This window comes from Microcaecilia unicolor, chromosome 2 (genome assembly GCF_901765095.1).
Source record: "Microcaecilia unicolor chromosome 2, aMicUni1.1, whole genome shotgun sequence".
Lineage (NCBI taxonomy): Eukaryota > Metazoa > Chordata > Amphibia > Gymnophiona > Siphonopidae > Microcaecilia > Microcaecilia unicolor.
Window position 1 is genome coordinate 547,645,949 of NC_044032.1, and position 18,716 is coordinate 547,664,664.

General features: G+C 43.6%; 1 protein-coding gene across 1 annotated transcript in view; it reads right to left on the reverse strand.

Annotated features, from left to right (window-relative positions):
- Nucleotides 1-14,226: 14,226 nt before the first annotated feature.
- Nucleotides 14,227-18,716, reverse strand: part of GABRG1 (gamma-aminobutyric acid type A receptor gamma1 subunit) — a 154,144-nt gene continuing 149,654 nt past the window's right edge. Inside the window, 1 exon segment of the mRNA XM_030192633.1 lies at nt 14,227-14,610. Within this exon segment, the coding sequence (XP_030048493.1) occupies nt 14,332-14,610 (279 nt within the window). The 3' untranslated portion in view covers nt 14,227-14,331.

Sequence of the window (18,716 nt, forward strand, 5' to 3'; positions counted from 1 at the left end):
AGGCATTTAATCAGCGAGGATCGGCATCTGGCCAGATAAATGCCACACAGCTACCTATCCTCTGATTTTCAGCAGGACATTACCAGCTATGCCCCGCTGAATATTGCTGGTTAGCGGCTAGCCAGTTATATCGGGCGATATAACTAGCTATCTGATGATTTTTGGTTCATCACTGCTTAACTTTAGTGGCCATGGTCCTATGTAAGGCAGTCCTATCTTTGGCCAGTTTGACTTTAACTGGCTAGCACTGAATATTGGATTAGCTGACCAAAGTCATAACGGCCAAAAATCAATACCGATTACCATGAGCGTAGTTTGGGGAGGCGAGGGGGGCATTGCCCCCCAAATACAGGGCCGGCACGGTGCAAGGCAGCTCTTCGACGGTCCCTCCTTCCCGACCTCAGCTCCCCGACTGACAGCCCTCCTCTCCGTTCCTCCCCCCCCCCCCCGCCCTGCACATTTAACCCTTCTTACTTTCAGGCGCAGCGATGGCAGTGAAGACAACACAGCAGGCTCGCCTCCAGCTTCTCCCTTCCCTCACACTGTGTCCCGCCCTCGCGGAAACAGGGAATACATCATCGTAGAAGGCGGGGCACTGTGTGAGGGGAGAAGCTCGAGGCGAGCCCACTGTGTTGTCCTCTTCACTGCCGTCGCTGCACCTGAAACTAAAATGTTTAAACATGCGGGGGGAAGGGGGGAGCAGGAAGGAATGGAGAGGAGTGCTGTCATGGAGCTGAGGAAGGTCAGGGAGAATTGCTGAACATGGATGGGAGAGGAGGGCAGGGGGAGAGAAGAGATCACTGGACATGGAGAGAAAAGGAGGTGAGGGCGGGGGGAGAAAAGAGATCGCTGGACATGGAGAGGAGGGAGGGCAGGGGGATAAAAGAGATCGCTGGATAGTAGAGGAGGGGAGGGCAGGGGAGAGAGAATTGCTGGACATGGATGGATGGAGGGGAGGGCAGGGGAGAATGGAGAGTTGCTGGACATGGATGGATGGAGGGAAGGGCAGGGGAGAGGAGAATTGCTGGCCATGGATGGATGAATGGGGGCAGGGGAGAGAGAGGAAATTTACTGGATATGGGTGGATGGAGAAGAGGACAGGGGAGAATGGAGAGTTCCTGGACATGGATGGAGGTGAGGGCAGGGGAGAGAGGAGAATTGCTGAACATGGATGGATGAATGGAGGGGGCAGGGGAGAGAGGAAATTTACTGGATATGGGTAGATGGAGGAGAGGGCAGGGGAGAATGGAGAGTTGATCGACGTGGATGGATGGAGGAGAGGGAAGTCAGGAAGGAGATGCATATGGATGGAGGGGAGGGAAGAGAGGAGAAATGCTGGACATGGATAGAGTGGAGGGCATGGAAGAGAGGAGCAATGTTGGACAAGGATGAAGGGAAGGAAAGACAAAGGAAGGAGATGCACATGGATGGAGGGGAAGGGAGAGAGGAGAAATGCTGGACATGGATGGAGGGGAAGACGGAGGACGGATGGACGGGAGGGGAGTGAGGAGAAATGCTGGATATGGATGAAGGGGAAATTGCTGAATTTAAGGGCTGGATCGGAACACTTTGAGGGCAGATGCTGAAACTGGAGGAAGGATAGGGACAGGCCTACAGATGGTAGACAGGATGCATAAGGACACAGGAGGATGGTGGACAGTGAGAGAAAAAATATCAAATGGAAAGAAGACACTGCATAAAACAGAAGACAATGGGACCAAAGCAAATAGAAAAACTAAATGATCAGACAACAAAGGTAGAAAAAAGTATTTTATTCAGAATTTATTAATTGGAATATGTTAGCTTTTGGAAATGTGCATCTGTGGTATTTTGCATGTAAGTTTCAATTTTTCTAGTATTGCTGCATGCCAAGTCTAACTTCTTGAGGTAACTTTCCAGTTCAGTATTTTGCCTTCATATCTGTTGTGTCATGTGTTTTTCATGTGTGATCAAGATGCAGTATTCTGCTAGCGTGTAGTATTTGCAGCCCTTTTTTTTCCACTAGGTTGTGTACTGGTGTTTTACACCCCGGTGTAATTATAGTGCTGCCTTTCCAAGCATAAGGTTGTAGCTCGTCCTGTCCTTGGAATTAGTGCTATTATGGTTTGGTGAGGTTATGAGTGGGTTTTTGCACAAGTTTGTGTATAGTGTTTTGCAGTGGAGAGATTGTGTGTTGGCCTTACTTAGGTGGCACCAAAACATCAGAAAGGGTGCACAGCCTAAATTATGACATGCTACCTCTTGAAGGATCTACATATAGAGCTTATGCATTTCTATGGTCTACACTGGCATGATATGGGAAAGGGGGTGGGGAAATACTACTGGAGAGGAAGAGGGAGTTCTGGATAAGGAGGAAAGAAGGAAAGAAGGGAGAAAGAGCTGGCTTTTTTGGGGAATAACCATAATGAATATGTATGAGATGTCTCATACATATTCATTATGGTTATTCCCAAAAAAGCCAGCTCTTTCTTCCTTCCTCCATATTAGCATATTCATTTGCATATTCTATAAAGCTGGGGACATAAACCGGTACACCTTTGTTTAGTGCCATGCCCTCATGAATGCATTTCATTTCCTGTAATCAATTACCACCTGTTCTGTCTTCCCTTTCTTCAGCAGCTAAAATACCATTTTCCCCTCTTTTGTTTGATGAAACCTGGGTGAGAGAGGGTGAGGACCTTCTTTTATTTGTCTCTCTCCAAACCATTCTTCTCTGTTCCCCATTGCTCACACCAAGGAGGGGGTGTCACTATTCTCTAAAAATTAGCATCTCCATTAGTCCAGCTTCCAGGTGATCATCTTCCCTGTCCCAAGCTTATTCTCATGTGAATTACAGTTGAATCTCCATTGTATTTGTTTCTTATCTAATCCCCCCCCCCCCCCCCCCCCCCCCATTATTTGACAACACTCTCTGGGGAATTGCTAGTACAGACTCTTTCTGATGCTGTCATTTGGTGGCTTAATCTTCATATTTTGGGTGATATTAACTTTCACATGGATGACCCTCAGTGCTAGAAAGACAGATACTTTCGTACCTTTTTGTCAGAATTGAATCTAATACAGCAGAGTCTTCAACTCACAACTTCTGCTTTTCTGGTGTTTTGAATAATTTTTCCTCTTTGCCAATCTCCTGACCTGATCATTTTATCATCACCTTTTCTATCTTTCTACATCTATACCTACTCCATCCAAATCTACCATCTCTATTCGTAATTTCTCAGCCATTGACTCCATTTTCCTACCACCATTTTTCATCATTGCTTCTTTTAGCTAGATCGGCAGAAACAGGGCTGAAAGAGGTTGCTTTAAATTGGTTTTGGTCTTATTTTTCATTGTGCTCCTTTAACATTGCGATAAATGATCATTTGTCAAGAAATATGCTCTTGCATTTGAAGTTCCTCAGGAGTCAGAATCAGCCCCTATTTTATTTAATGTATTTAGGGGTCCTTTTACAAAAGCGTGCTGAAAATGGCTTGCAGTAGTGTAGGTGTGGGTTTTGGGTGTGCGCCAATCCATTTTTTAGCACGCCTGTAAAAAAAGGCCCTTTTTTGCCGAAAATGGATGTGCGGCAAAATCAAAATTGCCACATGCCCATTTTGGGTCTGAGACCTTACTGCCAGCCATTGACCTAGCAGTAAAGAATCCAGGTGGTAATGGCCTATACGCATCAAATACCACTTGGAGCATGTCCATTACGCATGGCCAAAAATAAAAAATATTTTTCAGATGCGCGTATCGGACGTGCGACAAAAATGAAATTATTACAAAAAACATGCGGTAGTCGGGTGATAACTCCATTTTGGCACACGTTGGGCACACATAGATGCTTACACAGCTTAGTAAAAGGGTCCCTTAATGCCTCCTTAGCTCTTTTGATTCAACATCTGGATGAGTGCTTATTTTATGCCAGTGATATTCAGCTTGTGATTGCTAGTCATTTGTGAAATTCTCAATTTCAGGTTGAGCTTGAGTATAAATTAGATCACATAACTAACTGGCTTGTTGTACATAAACTTTTCTTGAATCCAAACAAATGTGAGGCGTTATGGATTTCTAGAAGCCAAAAATTTGTTCCACAAATTCAAAGTTATCCAGTTTTGGTTAAAGATAATATTTTGTCATTGGGAGTAATTTGGGACTCAGAAGTTATCTCAAAGACCTCTTTTTAAAGAGAAATTAAATCTCTGGAGATTTTTTTTTTTAATAAGAGGGTGAAAACTATTCTTTTGCATGCCTTAGTCTTGACACAAATTGATTAATGCAGTTCTTGTCGGTAACTGTTTGCAGTTGAAAATACAGCAATTAGATTACTATCGAATGTTAAGATTAGGGATCATATGACACCTTTGTTCAGAGAACAACAATGGTTGTCACTGATGGTCAGAATTAAATATAAAATCTTGGTCCTGACTCATTGAACAGCTATTACAGGTAGACCTCAATACTTGCATTCATTGTTACTTTGTTGTCAACCTTCTAGAAAAGTGCAGACTTCACAGGCAAGACTCTGGATCTACTCCTCTAATAAAACAGTTTTCAGTGTTTTTCCACCAAATTTTTTGAATAATTTTTGGAGACTGGAAACTTTAAGGTTTAAAAAAGCCCTGGAAACTTGGCTATTTAGGCAATCCTTTCAGTAGTATTTATTTTATTGTTTTGCCATTGGCACTCCAGGACGATGTGTGTTGGTTGTTGTTTTTCGTCCTCCAATTGTGTCTCTGGGTTTTTGTTAATTATCATAGTCTTACGGTTCTAGTTGTTGTGTTAGCTTCATACCTCTCCTGTTTGTGTCATCTGGTTTGTCTTTTGTTCCACATTATATTTATTATAAACTGTTCTGATGTACTTTTGATTGAAAGGCAGTATATTAAATATTATAACATAAATAAAATCCTCATTTCTATTTGACTTTGTATTTCTTTCAGTTGAGGACCAAGCCTCAGTCTGGGGTTCTATTCTCTTTCTTTGCCACCTCTGATGTTATTGTCCTTTCACACTGTCTATATATCTTCTAAATACTCTAGAACAGTGGTCTCCAATGTGCGGCCCACAAGCTGCATGTAGCCCTCAAACAGTTGGCTGAAATGCTTAAGTCCTGCAAATGCATCATGCTCTGTCTTGGCTGCTCAGCACACTTAAGGTCTCTTCTATCAAGCAACCCTAGAAGCTCCTGGTGTGGTAATGCCGACAAAGTCCATTCACTTTAAATAGGCTCTGTTGGCATTGCCGTACAGGAACTGTTAACAAGGCTTGATAAAAGAAGCCCTAAATGTTTGAAAAAAGATTGCCATAGGCCAGGCATGGGTGTAGGTCAGCATAGGATAGGGTAGGTGTAGGTCCTACTACACCTGTGCAGTATATACATACTGAGGTCAGGATTCATATTTAGATGCACGTGATGCAGTGGTATGAGTAGGAAAGGTAACTTGCAGGGTTTGTGTGGTAACAGCATGGTGGGGCCTGACTAATGGAAAAGATGGGTAGAGTGAGATTGGCTGGGATATGGTTGGGGAAAACTGCTTTCAAGAAACAGAATGTGTGTGTGTGTGGGGAGGTGGTGGTAGAGAGAAGCTGGGGAAAATGGATGTAAGCAGATAGAGGAAAAATTGGGGCAAAAATGAGCTGAGGAGGGGAAGCAGTTTGTGAAAGGCAAACAGATAGAAAAGAGTGTGGGGGTACATGTTGGGGAACAATCAATCAAGGTTCATATTTGTGCTGTATGTTGGCTGCATTTTTGTGAAAAACTTCAAATAAAGATTGTTTACAAAAAAAGCCCAAACAAAACTGAGCTTCCTGATTTAGGTGGTTATGCAGCTTATAATCGAAAGAGAAAAACGCCTATATTTCGACCAAAATCGGGAGATGGACGTTTTTCTCGCAAAGGCACCCAAATCAGTATAATCAAAAGCCGATTTTGGGCGTTTCCAACTACACTCCGTTGCGGAAAGAAATAAAGTTGATGGGGGCGTGTTGGAGGCGGGACTGGGGCGTGGTTATCAGCCGAGGAGTGATGGGCGTCTGTAGCTGATAATAAAAAAAGGGCGTTTTTACCGCGATTTTGGGTCACTTTTTTGGACCCTTTTTTTCACAAAGAAGTCCAAAAAAAGTGCCCCAACTGCCCAGATGACCACTGGAGGGAATCGGGGATGACCTCCCCGGACTCCCCCAGTGGTCACTAACCCCCTCCCACCAAAAAAAACCCCCACTTTAAAAACTTTTTTCCCAGCCTGTATGCCAGCCTCAAATGCCGCACCCACCTCCATGACAGCAGAATGTGTTTGATCCTCTCACAGCCTTTCCCTGGGTCAGATGTGGCTCTCGGGTGCAGTACAGGGTCACATCAGCATTGCATTGTGGTGGGTGTAGGGTATTGGACTCCGTGATTTCATTAGCTTGTGTTACAGTCTCACGATGTTGGTAGTTGGTAGGCTCTTCTCCTATGGTGCTTTTCCCCCTGCCTACTGGGTCAGAGTGTGCCCTGTTGTGTTTCCTGTTGTAGTCCATGCGGTAGTGGCCATTTTTGTAAGTCAGTTTTAGTTCCCTTTCCTGTTAGCCACGTTAGACAACTTAGTTCTTACTTTGAATGTGGCTGAAAGAGGGCATTGTACAGCATTCTGCCAGCTCTGACCTACTGCTCATCTCAGTACCAGGGAGACTCGTTGCCAGTGGGGCACAACCTCTGCAGTTAACTGTGAGTAAACGTGCTTATTCCAATAAAGGACGTTTTCAGAGAGATTAGTCTTCAGGTGTCAACTGGTGTGCCAATGTTATACAGCAGCAACAAGTCCTAGAGGCCTACGTGTATGCAGGTCCATGGAGCACTTTTAGTGGGTACCACAGTGCACTTCAGGCAGGTGGACCCAGGCCCATCCCCCCCCACCTGCAACACTGGTAAATGGGAGGCCTCCAAAACCCACTGTACCCACATGTAGGTGCCCCCTTCACCCCTAAGAGCTATGGTAGTGTTGTACATTTGTGGGTAGTGGGTTTTGGGGGAGGGGGGTTGGGAGCTCAGCACCCATGGTAAGGGAGCTATGCATGTGGGAGCTTTTTCTGAAGTCCACTGCACTGACTTAGGGTGCCCAGTTGGTGTCCTGGCATATCAGGGGGGGGGGGCAGTGTACTACGAATCCTGGCCCCTCCCATGACCAAATGGCTCGGATTAGGACGTTTTTGAGCTGGGCATTTTTAGTTTCCATTATCGCTAAAAAAAACAAACGCCCAGCTCAAAAACGTCCATTTTTTCGAAAATACGGTTTGGCCCACCTCTTCACGGACCCATTCTCGGAGATAAACACCCATGGAGATAGGCGTTCGATTATGCCCCCTCTATTACTCAGCCACAAAGAGAAAGTATGTCCAAGTACACCAAAAAGAAAAATAAATATCTCAAACACTTCTCATTACAAGAACTGCTCAGAAGGTTTGAACTCCCTTCACTAGCAACTGGTTATATTTTATGGGAAACCAATACAGCACAACAGTGGATAAGAGGAAAAGGTCTCAGACATCACCGGGTCACATCGCCCTGATCATTGAAATTAGGTCAGCACATTAAACCCACTGGTGAGTATTGTAATCATTGACCAAATTTTTCTAAAGTCTCTTTCAACTGAGAATGCCACTGACCAAATACCCAAAGAAAACAAGAGGTGGCAGCGAAATGGGTGCCTGTACGTATCCAGTGGGTTACAGATAAATGTCACTCTGAGTTCAATGAATTTTTGTTGATTTCCAGTCACTTTGTTCACATTGATAATAGTAAACATATGAAGCATGAGTTATTTTAATAAAAAAAATACGTTGAAAATAGCAAAAATATGCAGTATGAGATAATTAGGAAAGAGGAGGTTTTTGGTCAATGATTACAATATATCAGTGGGTTTAATGTGCTGACCCAATTTCAATGATCAGGTGATGTGACCCAGTGATGTCTGAGCACTTTCCTCTTATCCAGTTATATAAGAGTGAACCCAAGGTCCGCTGTTGTGTTGAATATACTGAGAAAGTGGCCCTTTTTTGAGCCTTTTTATGTTTGTATTTTATGAGAGCAATTTTCAAAGTTTCTTTGTGTAAAGTGTGCGGGTACTTTTCAACACCGACAGCATCAATTTTTAAAATTTTCTGTTTGGAACCTGTACACACATCATTTGTATGCAAAAAAAAAAAAAAAAAACTTACACGTCTTTGGAAATTCAAAGGTATGCATGAGGGCACTATCTGCCCCAACCTTGCCCCCAAGAATGTGTTGTGTAATTTTCAAAAGCCCAGTTTCTGTACACATAGCCCTGTTTTATGCATGCCTTTGAAATTTGTTTTTTAGGTGTTTATAACATCAAGAATACTTGTTATGCAAGAGCATTTTATTGCTTTGTTAGGATGGTCCTTTATTGCCCTCTTTTTCAGGAACTTCTCTGTTACAGGTGAAATAAAGTGGCAGAAAGGTCATCTTTTCTCCTTGCTCCAATTTTTCTGATTCTACTTTGTCCTAGTGTAAGTATATTTGAGATGTCTGGTCTCCAATGCATTACAAAAGTGTAGTAGTGAATCATCAAAGTAATAGAAATGAATTTTTAATCATCTAAGGGGTGTAATTATCATTGTTGGTTACCATTAAGACATGGTATTTTGCCATGAAGTCATGCTGTTTTAGCACAGGTCCCATTTTATGCAATGAGCTCTACTAGTAACTGGGGTTAATAGTACAATAACATGTTTTAAGGGTAGCCCCAAGAGGTGTAGTTACTATTGTGTGTCTAGAATAAAACAAAGAAGGAAAAACCACCACGAAAGGAGAAAATCCACAGGAAATATAGCTATATCTGGTCTCCTCTCATCTATAGTTGTTTAATACAGAATCATCTGGTTCCTATCTCCATTGACTGACTCCACTTTAGTGTGTTTAGGAAATAAGGTACAATAGGGTCCTTCTACTATGCTGTGACATGTGGAGGGGCATAATTGAACAGGGACGACCATCTCTAAGGGCATCCCAGCGAAGGGGCAGGGAAACCCGTATTATTGAAACAAGATGGGCGTCCATTTTCGTTTTGATAATACGGTCGGGGATGCCCAAATCACAAAATTTAGGTCGACCTTAGAGATGGTTGACCTAAATGTTGAGATGGTCATCCCTGTTTTTTGGCGATAATGGAAACCGAGGACATCCATCTCAAAATGACCAAATCCAAGGCATTTGGTCGTGGGAGGAGCCAGCATTCGTAGTGCACTGGTCCCCCTCACATACCAGGACACCAACCGGGTACCCTAGGAAGCACTGCAGTGGACTTCTCAAATTTCTCCCAGGTGCTTATCTCCCTTACCTTCGGTGCTGAGCCCCCAAAACCCACTCCCTACAACTGTACACCACTACCATAGCTCTAAGGGGTGAAGGGGGGCACCTACCTGGGGTACAGTGGAATTCGGGTGGATTTTGGAGGGCTCACATTTACCACCACAATTGTAACAGGTAGGGAGGAGATGGGCCTGGGTCCGCCAGGCTGAAGTACACTGCACCCACTAAAACTGCTCCAGGGACCTGCATACTGCTGTCATGGAGCTGGGTATGACATTTAGAATTTTTTTTTTTAGGGTGGAAGGGGGTTGGTGACCACTGGGGGAGTAAGGGGAGGTCATCCCTAATTCCTTCCGGTGGTCATCTAGTCAGTTTGGGCACCTTGTTGAGGCTTGGTCGTGAAAAAAATGGACTAAGTCGACCAAATGCTCGTCAGGGACGCCCTTCTTTTTTTCAGTTATCGGTCGAGGATGCCCATCTCTTAATCACGCCCCAGTCTTCGCTACGGTGCCAACACGCCCCCGTGAACTTTGGTCTTCCCTGTGCCGGGAAGCAGTTGAAGACGCCCAAAATTGGTTTTCTATTATGCCAATTTGGGCGACCCTGAGAGGACGCCCATATCCCGATTTGTCGGAAGATGGTTGCTATTCTCTTTCGAAAATGCCCCTGAAAGTGGCCTTAGTGTGTCCTTGGGCTTTTGCCGCACGCTAAGGCCATTTTTACCGCAACAGTAAAATAGCTGATTCTCCATTATTTTAATTAATGGCCACACACTAATATTGCCATTAGTGCATTAAAAAAAATAAGCATGTAAGCACTTACTGACAGTCCGTTTACTAAGCTGCGCTAGAGGCGCGTTAGTGCTTTTAGCACGTTAACCATTAGCGTGCACGTCTAGGCGCCCACAATATTCCTATCGGCGTCTACACAGGTGAAGGGGCATAATCAAATGGGGCGCCCAAGTTTTCATGAAGGTGTCCTTGCAGGACGGTCCCGCGAAGGGGGAAACCCGTATTATTGAAACAAGAAAAGCGTCTATCTTTCGTTTTGATAATATGGTCAGGGACACCCAATTCTCAACATTTAGGTTGACCATTTGAGATGTTCAACCTTAGAGATGGTCATCCCTGGTTTTCGGCCATAATGGAAACCGAGGACGCCCATCTCAAAAACGACCAAATACAAGCCCTTTGGTCGTGGGAGGAGCCAGAATTCATAGTGCACTGGTCCCCCTGACATGCCAGGACACCAACCAGGCACCCTAGGGGGCACTGCAGTGGACTTCAAAAATTGCTCCAAGGTGCATAGCTCCCTTACCTTGTGTGCTGACCCCCCCCAAAACCCACTCCCCACAACTGTACACCACTACCATAGCCCTAAGGGGTGAATGGGGGCACCTACATGTGGATACAGTGGGTTTTGGGTAGATTTTGGAGGGCTCACATTTACCACCACAAGTGTAACAGGTAGGGAGGGGATGAGCCTGGATCTGCCTGGCTGAACTGCAGTGCACCCACTAAAACTGCTCCAGGGACCTGCATACTGCTGTTATGGAGCTGGGTATTTGGGCGACCCTGAGAGGACACCCATCTCCCGATTTGTGTCAGAAGATGGGCGCCCTTCTCTTTCGAAACTAAACCTGTTAGTGTGCATGCGCTAAAAATGCTAGCGCACCTTAGTAAACAGAGCCCTTATTTTGTTGGCAGTAAGGGCTAATGCAATAATCCTGTACTAATCAGTTAGCACAGGGTGATGTAGATGTGCTTAGTGCAGAAATGCTCACTCTCCACTACCAGCCACACTCCATCTGTGCTAAAATAAAAGAATTTTTAGAGCACGGTTTGTGCACGTAGATCACAAAATTACCGCAGGACACTTGAGCACGTCCCACTATAAGTCATTACGTAGATCACAAAATTACCGCAGGACACTTGAGCATGTCCCACTATAAGTCATTTTAAGCTGTAGCAGGTACACACTAGCCAGAGTGGAGGAGTGGCCTAGTGATTAGAACACTGGTCTTGCAATCCAGAGGTGGCCGTTTCAAATCCGACTGCTGCTCCTTGTGATCTTAGGCAAGTCACTTAACCCTCCATTGCCTCACTTACAAACTTAGATTGTGAGCCCTCCTGGGACAGAGAAATATCCAGAGTACCTGAATGTAACTCACCTTGAGCTACTACTGAAAAAGGTGTGAGCAAAATCTAAATAAATAAATTTACTGCAACATAGTAAAAAGGCCCCAATATGACACATGTTAAATGGCAAAATTGTACATTATTTTACCATGCTTCCAGGAGAATTTTTAATGAGGCATCCTTGAAGTCACCATCAAGAATCTACTGGGGGGTTCCTTGGTGTCCAGCAAGTGAGGCAGGAGCAATCCTCATTTCCTGTTGCCCTATTGGATGCTGTGTTCAAAATAAACATTGGTTGACCCTAGGGGATCACTAATAACCCACCCACTAGACAGCAGGGAAAGCTTTGGTAGCTTCTAGGGGAGTTTTTGGAGGTGTGTGGATCTCTTCATGGGGTGGCATTATTTGCTGGGGGTGTCTGAGGAGGGTCTTATCTGAAACACTGATTCCTTGAAGAAGACAGCCAACGGCATTGGGTCATTCCCTAGGAGAAAAATAACAGCCTGAATTTGCATTATTTATTTAACATGAGAGTTACTAGCCTGTGAAACTGAGTTACCACTGGTTAGTGACTCTGGTGGTAAATTAAACTGCAGTAAAATGAATATTGCAGCTTAGTAACTTCCTCCTAAGTGAGGTGTGTTGCTTATTTATGAGTAGGATTGCTCTCAGATCAACAGTGATGGCCTAAATAGGGTTTACATGAGTATGTGCTTCTAAATACTGCAAATCATGAAGCACTACCACAATGTATTCTTCTTTACCATGTATGTATGCACCTGAATGCAACGACTTTTGTACTCTGTTACCCGGAAATGGCAAATGTAAGACACATTGAGCCTGCAAATCGGTGGGAAAATGTGGGATACAAACGCTACAAAATAAAAAATTAAATAAATTATTATATTCTTAAGACACTGATGGTAATGTTTGACCTATAATAAACATTTTTGCATGTGTATAACAGGGGTTTCCCTGTTTATTCTTATACAGCTGGGAAACATAAGATTTTCAGTGAGTATAGAAAGGACTTTTATCAAGTTCAATAAACATATACAGATGAGACTGTATAGGGATTCACATTTGGACTGGTCTTTTTGGCTATATCATTTTAGACCATTCTGGCACGTGTATGCTCAGTATAGTCTACCTGCCTTTTTCTAGAGACCAACATCACCGGAACATTTCTTAAACGTGATGAGACTATGCAAAAGGAAATAAGGCAGTTAATAAGGAGGCCCTTTTACTAAAACAGGTTAAGATCTGGGCTTAACGTGTTTTAATGTGTGCAATAAGCCCAAATTTTCCACAGCAGTATTTACGGATTTTTTAAATCAAGTTTTTTTTAAAGGACCCACACTAATTTTTCCATTAGTGTGTGGAATTTGCAAAAAAAAATAATGCAGGAGCACTTATTACCTCAAATTTTAGTCCGTGTTATCTAGTTAGCATGTGCTATTCAGAATGCACTAACTAGATAATGCTTCCATGTCCATTCCCCACCCATGGTATGCCCACTCCTGAAAACATTACAAACAAAAAATAAATGCTTGATTAGCGCGCACTAACAGGCAAATTACTGCAAAATGCTTAACTGTGTTTTGTGGTAAGTCTTTTCTGGCATGCTAACTATGCATTAGGCTTAACACCCTTTGGTAAAAGTACCCCCTAGTCAGTTGTTCATAGTTGATCAGGAACACAATACTTCATTATATACCCCATTTTTTTCCTCATATGCCTCTATTCAGCCTCCCAGATAATCCCTGCTCTGAGTCTGACACAAGAAACGTTTTTATTCATCGTCCTGGCTAAATGACTGTTCTCTGATTGTTCTGATATGGGAAAATGGGTAAAAATATAATTGTATATATAGGGTCCAAGACCATTTTGATAAATATGAATATCCATAATCAGTATGTGTCATGAATGTCTTGAAAATCAAACTAGGTAAAAAAAAATAACGGTGAGAGTATAGTACTGAATATCACTGCCCTTATTTCACTAGTACAGAAGGTAGACATTTCTTGCTGGAAATTTTACATTTCCATTCAAACGAATTTGATTTCTTTCAGTGAAGCTGGTTAGGAAATTTGAATGGTGACAGAGCAGAAGAGTATTGGGAAAGATCTTGACATTAATCCACTCCTTCTTTCATCTTTTGACTGGGGTGATCTAGATATGTCAACTTGTGTCACTCATGTGGCCACCGTTATTTACCTCAGCTCTGTAAATCTGCTTCTGTACATTTGAAATGTACTTCCTATAAAATAACTTACCTTGATTTCATCACTGTGATTCTTCTTAACTAAGCCTGATTACTTGGTATTTTGTAAAAGACTGAAACCTTTCCTCTTTGAGAGGTTTCCACTGCTTGATGGAGTGTGTTAATATTTGTATCTTATTTATGCTACTCTGCTCTTACTTGATATTTTATGGTATTGTAAACTTTGCCTATTTTTTTATTTATTGTAAGCCACATTGAACTCAAGTATGTTCGAGATAATGTGGAGTATAAATGTCAAAATAAATAAATAAATAAAGGTTCTTTTTACTAAGATGCACTAAGAGATTTAGGGCCGTTTACTAAGCCGTGTTATAGGCATGTTAACATTTTAAACGCGTTAACTGTGTACATGGCTATACTATCCCTATAGGCGCCTACACATTGTAGGCGCGTTAAAACACTAATGCGCCTTAGTAAACAGGGCTCTTAGCATGCTCAAACAGCACATGCTAAATGATAAAGCACCCTTAGAAATATAATCAGCTTCTTATCATTTGGCATGCACTAAATCCATTAGCGCACCTTAATAAAAGGACCCATAAATAAAAATTATATATATAATGAGGTACCTTGAACAGTACTAGTATTCTTCCCATCTCCAATATCTATAGCATCTACAAATAAAGGTAGCCAATCCAGTAAACAAAATTGAACAAGGTAAAAGCTGTTGGAAAGAAGATTCTAGAATATGAGTCAATTTTGGCAACCCGAATATGTATCCTTCCTTTTCGCCAAGATCCTGTCTGGCAGTCTTCAAAGCAGCAGAAGAAGCTGGTGCAGTTTTTGCCTTCCAGACATTCATATCCATGATCATCCTCTTGTTCTTGAAGATGTGCAATGTTATTCATCTGAATTAATGTTGACCCAGGGCAAATAGCAGCTGCTGGTGATTTCTAATGAAAATAACAAAAAATGGGGTTAAGAAGGTAACTACTGTGCTACAATAAATAATCCAACCATGCACTCATAAAGTTTTAATCTGAAAATAATGGAACTTCAGCCTTTTTAAAGTGCTGCATGACAAAAGTTTTTGCTATTTTGTACTTAAAACTACATGAAAATACTGCAATATTTAAAATAATAAACTAGAAGGCAAATGATGTTAGCCAGGATATTTAAATAAAAAAAATTGTGAACAATGGTAACTGAATTTTCACATGCAAAATCTTGAATTTTGATTTAGGTAAGATAATACAAACATCTCTCTTTAAATCAGAGGTGGTCTCCCTATATTTTCTTTTCATGGCAGGGACCTGACATACTTTTAGATTACTGTACACTTTTGATTATAGTATACACCAAGATTATCAATGCGGTATCAGTGAGGAAAACCATTAGTATATATACTATAATGACAGGTACTCCTTTGTAGGTAGCAATTCAATCTGTGAGCAAGTAAAAACCAAAAACGTTTAGCAGAAGAAAGCATGAAGATACCCATGTTAGTACTACCTACCTGAAGGACAGGAACACTGAAACCTACACAATAATGATAGATATATATATATACCAGAAGAAATGTAATGGCCTGCTCCCTTGTCTAGATTTTTCCTCTCCCTTTTCTATCCTTGATCATTCTTGCCACTGTAAGCGAGCTGGGAACCTATTCTCTGTTCTAGAGCATACTGGGATTCTAAGATATGAACCCTCCTAGGACCCTTAGGGCCCTGTTTACTAAGCTGCGTTATAGGCCATTAACATCTTTAACGTGCATTAACCATTTACATGCCTACAATATCCTTATAGGTGCCTACATAGTTAATGCGCATGGTAATTGTAGGCGTGTTAAAAACACTAACCTGCTTTAGTAAACAGGGCCGTTAGATAGCTCCAGCTCCTGAAGCAGCTCTTGAGCTCTTGGAGTGGACTCCCTTCCTCCCCCTTTGCTTACAGTTTCCAGTCTCCTTCCCCAACCCTCTCTGTTTCCCCCCTCCCACCCCATTTTTGATTGCTATCTATCTATCTATCTATCTATCTACATAGAGATAGAAACACACACACAGATACAGACAGTGAAAGAGATTTAAAGTTAAGAATTTTTTACACTTTATTTTAAAATTTTGGATAACATTGTACATATTAACATCTAATATAATAAAACGCACCCTCAACGTTCTGAGGACAACGTTCTGAAGCCATCTGACGTCACTCCCAGGCTGAAGGGTTCGTGGATTCGTGGTGTGAAGCCTTCAAGCCAGCCAGCCGTCTCTGCCCCGCCCTCGCGTCAAACGTCATGACGTCGAGGGCGGAAAAAAAACCCAAACAAATCCGGCAGCGAAGCGTCAGGGAAGGAGGCGGCGCTCCCGTCTAGCCTTCCCTTCGCTGTGTTCCGCCTTCTTCTGACGTCAAGGATGACGTCAAAAGAAGGCGGAACACAGCGAAGGGAAAGCTAGACGTCGGGAGCACCGCCTCCTTCCCTGACGCTTCGCTGCCGGAACTGCCACGGAGGTAAATTTAAAAAGAAGAAAAAAAACAAAAAGGGATGCATGGATGCGACAGCATGGATGCGAAGGGGGGGGGGGCATGGATGCGAAGGGGGGGGAGAAGAGGGCGGGCCAGGCTGGGACATGGGAGAGAGAGGAGCATGGATGCGAGGGGGGGTCATGGAAGGGAGAGAGGGGACTTGCTGGAAAAGGATGAATGGAGGCGGCAGGGGACAGAGGAGCATGGATGGGCATCGATTGGGAGGGCTCAGGGAGAGGGGAATTGCTGGATAGGGATGAATGGAGGGGACAGATGGGCATGGATGGATATGAATTGCAGGGCAGGGCTCAGGGAGAGAGGGGAATTGCTGGATAGGGATGAATGGAGGGGACAGGTGACAGAGGAGCATGGATGCGCATGGATTGGGAGGGCAGGGCTCAGGAAGAGAGGGGAATTGCTGGAAAGGGATGAATGGAGGGGGCAGGGGACAGAGGAGCCTGGATGGGCATGGATTGGGAGGGCAGGACTCAGGGAGAGAGGGGAATTGCTGGATAAGGATGAATAGAGGGGACAGATGGGAATGGATGGATATGGATTGCAGGACAGGCCTCAGGGAGAGAGGGGAATTGCTGGATAGGGATGAATGGAGGGGCCAGGTGACAGAGGAGCATGGATGGGCATGGATTGGAAGGGCAGGACTCAGGGAGAGGGGAATTGCTGGATAGGGATGAATGGAGGGGACAGATGGGCATGGATGGATATGGATTGCAGGGCAGGGCTCAGGCAGAGAGGGGAATTGCTGGATAGGGATGAATGGAGGGGGCAGGTGACAGAGGAACATGGATTGGGAGGGCAGGGCTCAGGGAGAGAGGGGAATTGCTGGAAAGGGATGAATGGAGGGGGCAGGGGACAGAGGAGCATGGATGGGCATGGATTGGGAGGGCAGGGCTCAGGGAGAGAGGGGAATTGCTGGATAGGGATGAATGGAGGGGACAGATGGGCATGGATGGATATGGATTGCAGGGCAGGCCTCAGGGAGAGAGGGGAATTGCTGGATAGGGATGAATGGAGGGGACAGGTGACAGAGGAGCATGGATGGGCATGGATTGGGAGGGCAGGGCTCAGGGAGAGAGGGGAATTGCTGGAAAAGGATGAATGGAGGGGGTAGGGGACAGATGGGCATGGATTGGGAGGGCAGGGCTCACACTCTCTCTCTCATATACAATGTCTGACTCTCACTCTCTCATACTCTGTCTCACACTGTATCACATTCACTCTCTATGTGCCACACAGTCACTCACACACTCGCTTGGTCTCATACACTCACTCTCACAGAGAATCTGTGTCTCACACACACTCTCTCTCACACTGTCTCTCACATACACACTTGCACACACTCTCATTCTCACACACACACTCTCTCACAAACACACTCACACCCAGACTCACTCTCTCTCACACACTCACACTTTCACTCTGACTCTCAAACAGTCACTCTCACATACACTCTCCCAAACATACACACTCCGATGAAAACCTTGCTAGCGCCCGTTTCATTTGTGTCAGAAACGGGCCTTTTTTACTAGTTTTATATATTTTATTAAACCACAGTTCATTGTTCATATGATTGTCCTTTGCTTTCCTTTGAATGCCCATGGTTGCCCTGTCTGACATCAAAGTTCAGAGGCTAATACACTGGTTTTCTGCCCACTGTGAAGAGTGGAAAGGAGGGAGGAATAAGAAGTGTTGTTACAATGGCCTCTCATGATGCATGTGTCACTTGCAAGGGTAGATTTTGATCAAACATAAGTTATTCTGAGGACTGGTATGTACCCATGCCATCTATGAATCAACAATACAAAATCAGGGAAAGAGACCACTTGTTGCTGCAGTGGGACTTGAATACAGTTTTGCAGCTTTTGAGGTTGTTATGGTAACCACTAGGCTACAGCATCAGGCTGGTCTCCAACCTTTTCATTGAAAGAACACAAGAGCACTCCTTACTTAGGTAGAACACATCTATGTGAAGCAGGATCCCATTGCATGCCAACACAATCTCTAAATCCCAAATGAACAAGATGCATAAGAACATAAGAGTAGCCATACAGGGTCAGACCGATGGTCTATCTAGCCCAATATCCTGTTTTCCAAACAGTGGCCAAGCCAGGTTGCAAGTACCTGGCAGAAACCCAAACCGTGGCAACACTCCATACTACAAATCCCAGGGCAAGCAGTTGCTTCCCATGTCTGTCTCAATAGCAGACTATGGACTTTTCTTCCAGGAATTTGTTCAAACATGTTTTAAATCCAGATACGCTAACCGCTGTTACCACATCCTCCAGCAGAGAGTTCCAGAGCTTAACTATTCGTTCAGTGAAAAAATATTTCCTCCTATTTGTTTTAAAAGTATTTCAATGTAACTTCCTTGAGTGTCCCCTAGTCTTTGTACTTTTGGAACGAGTAAAAAATTGATTTCTACTCGTTCTATACCACGCAGAATTTTGTAGTCCTCAATTATATCTACATAAAAGTACATAAGTATTGCCATACTGGGAAAGACCAAAGGTCATCAAGC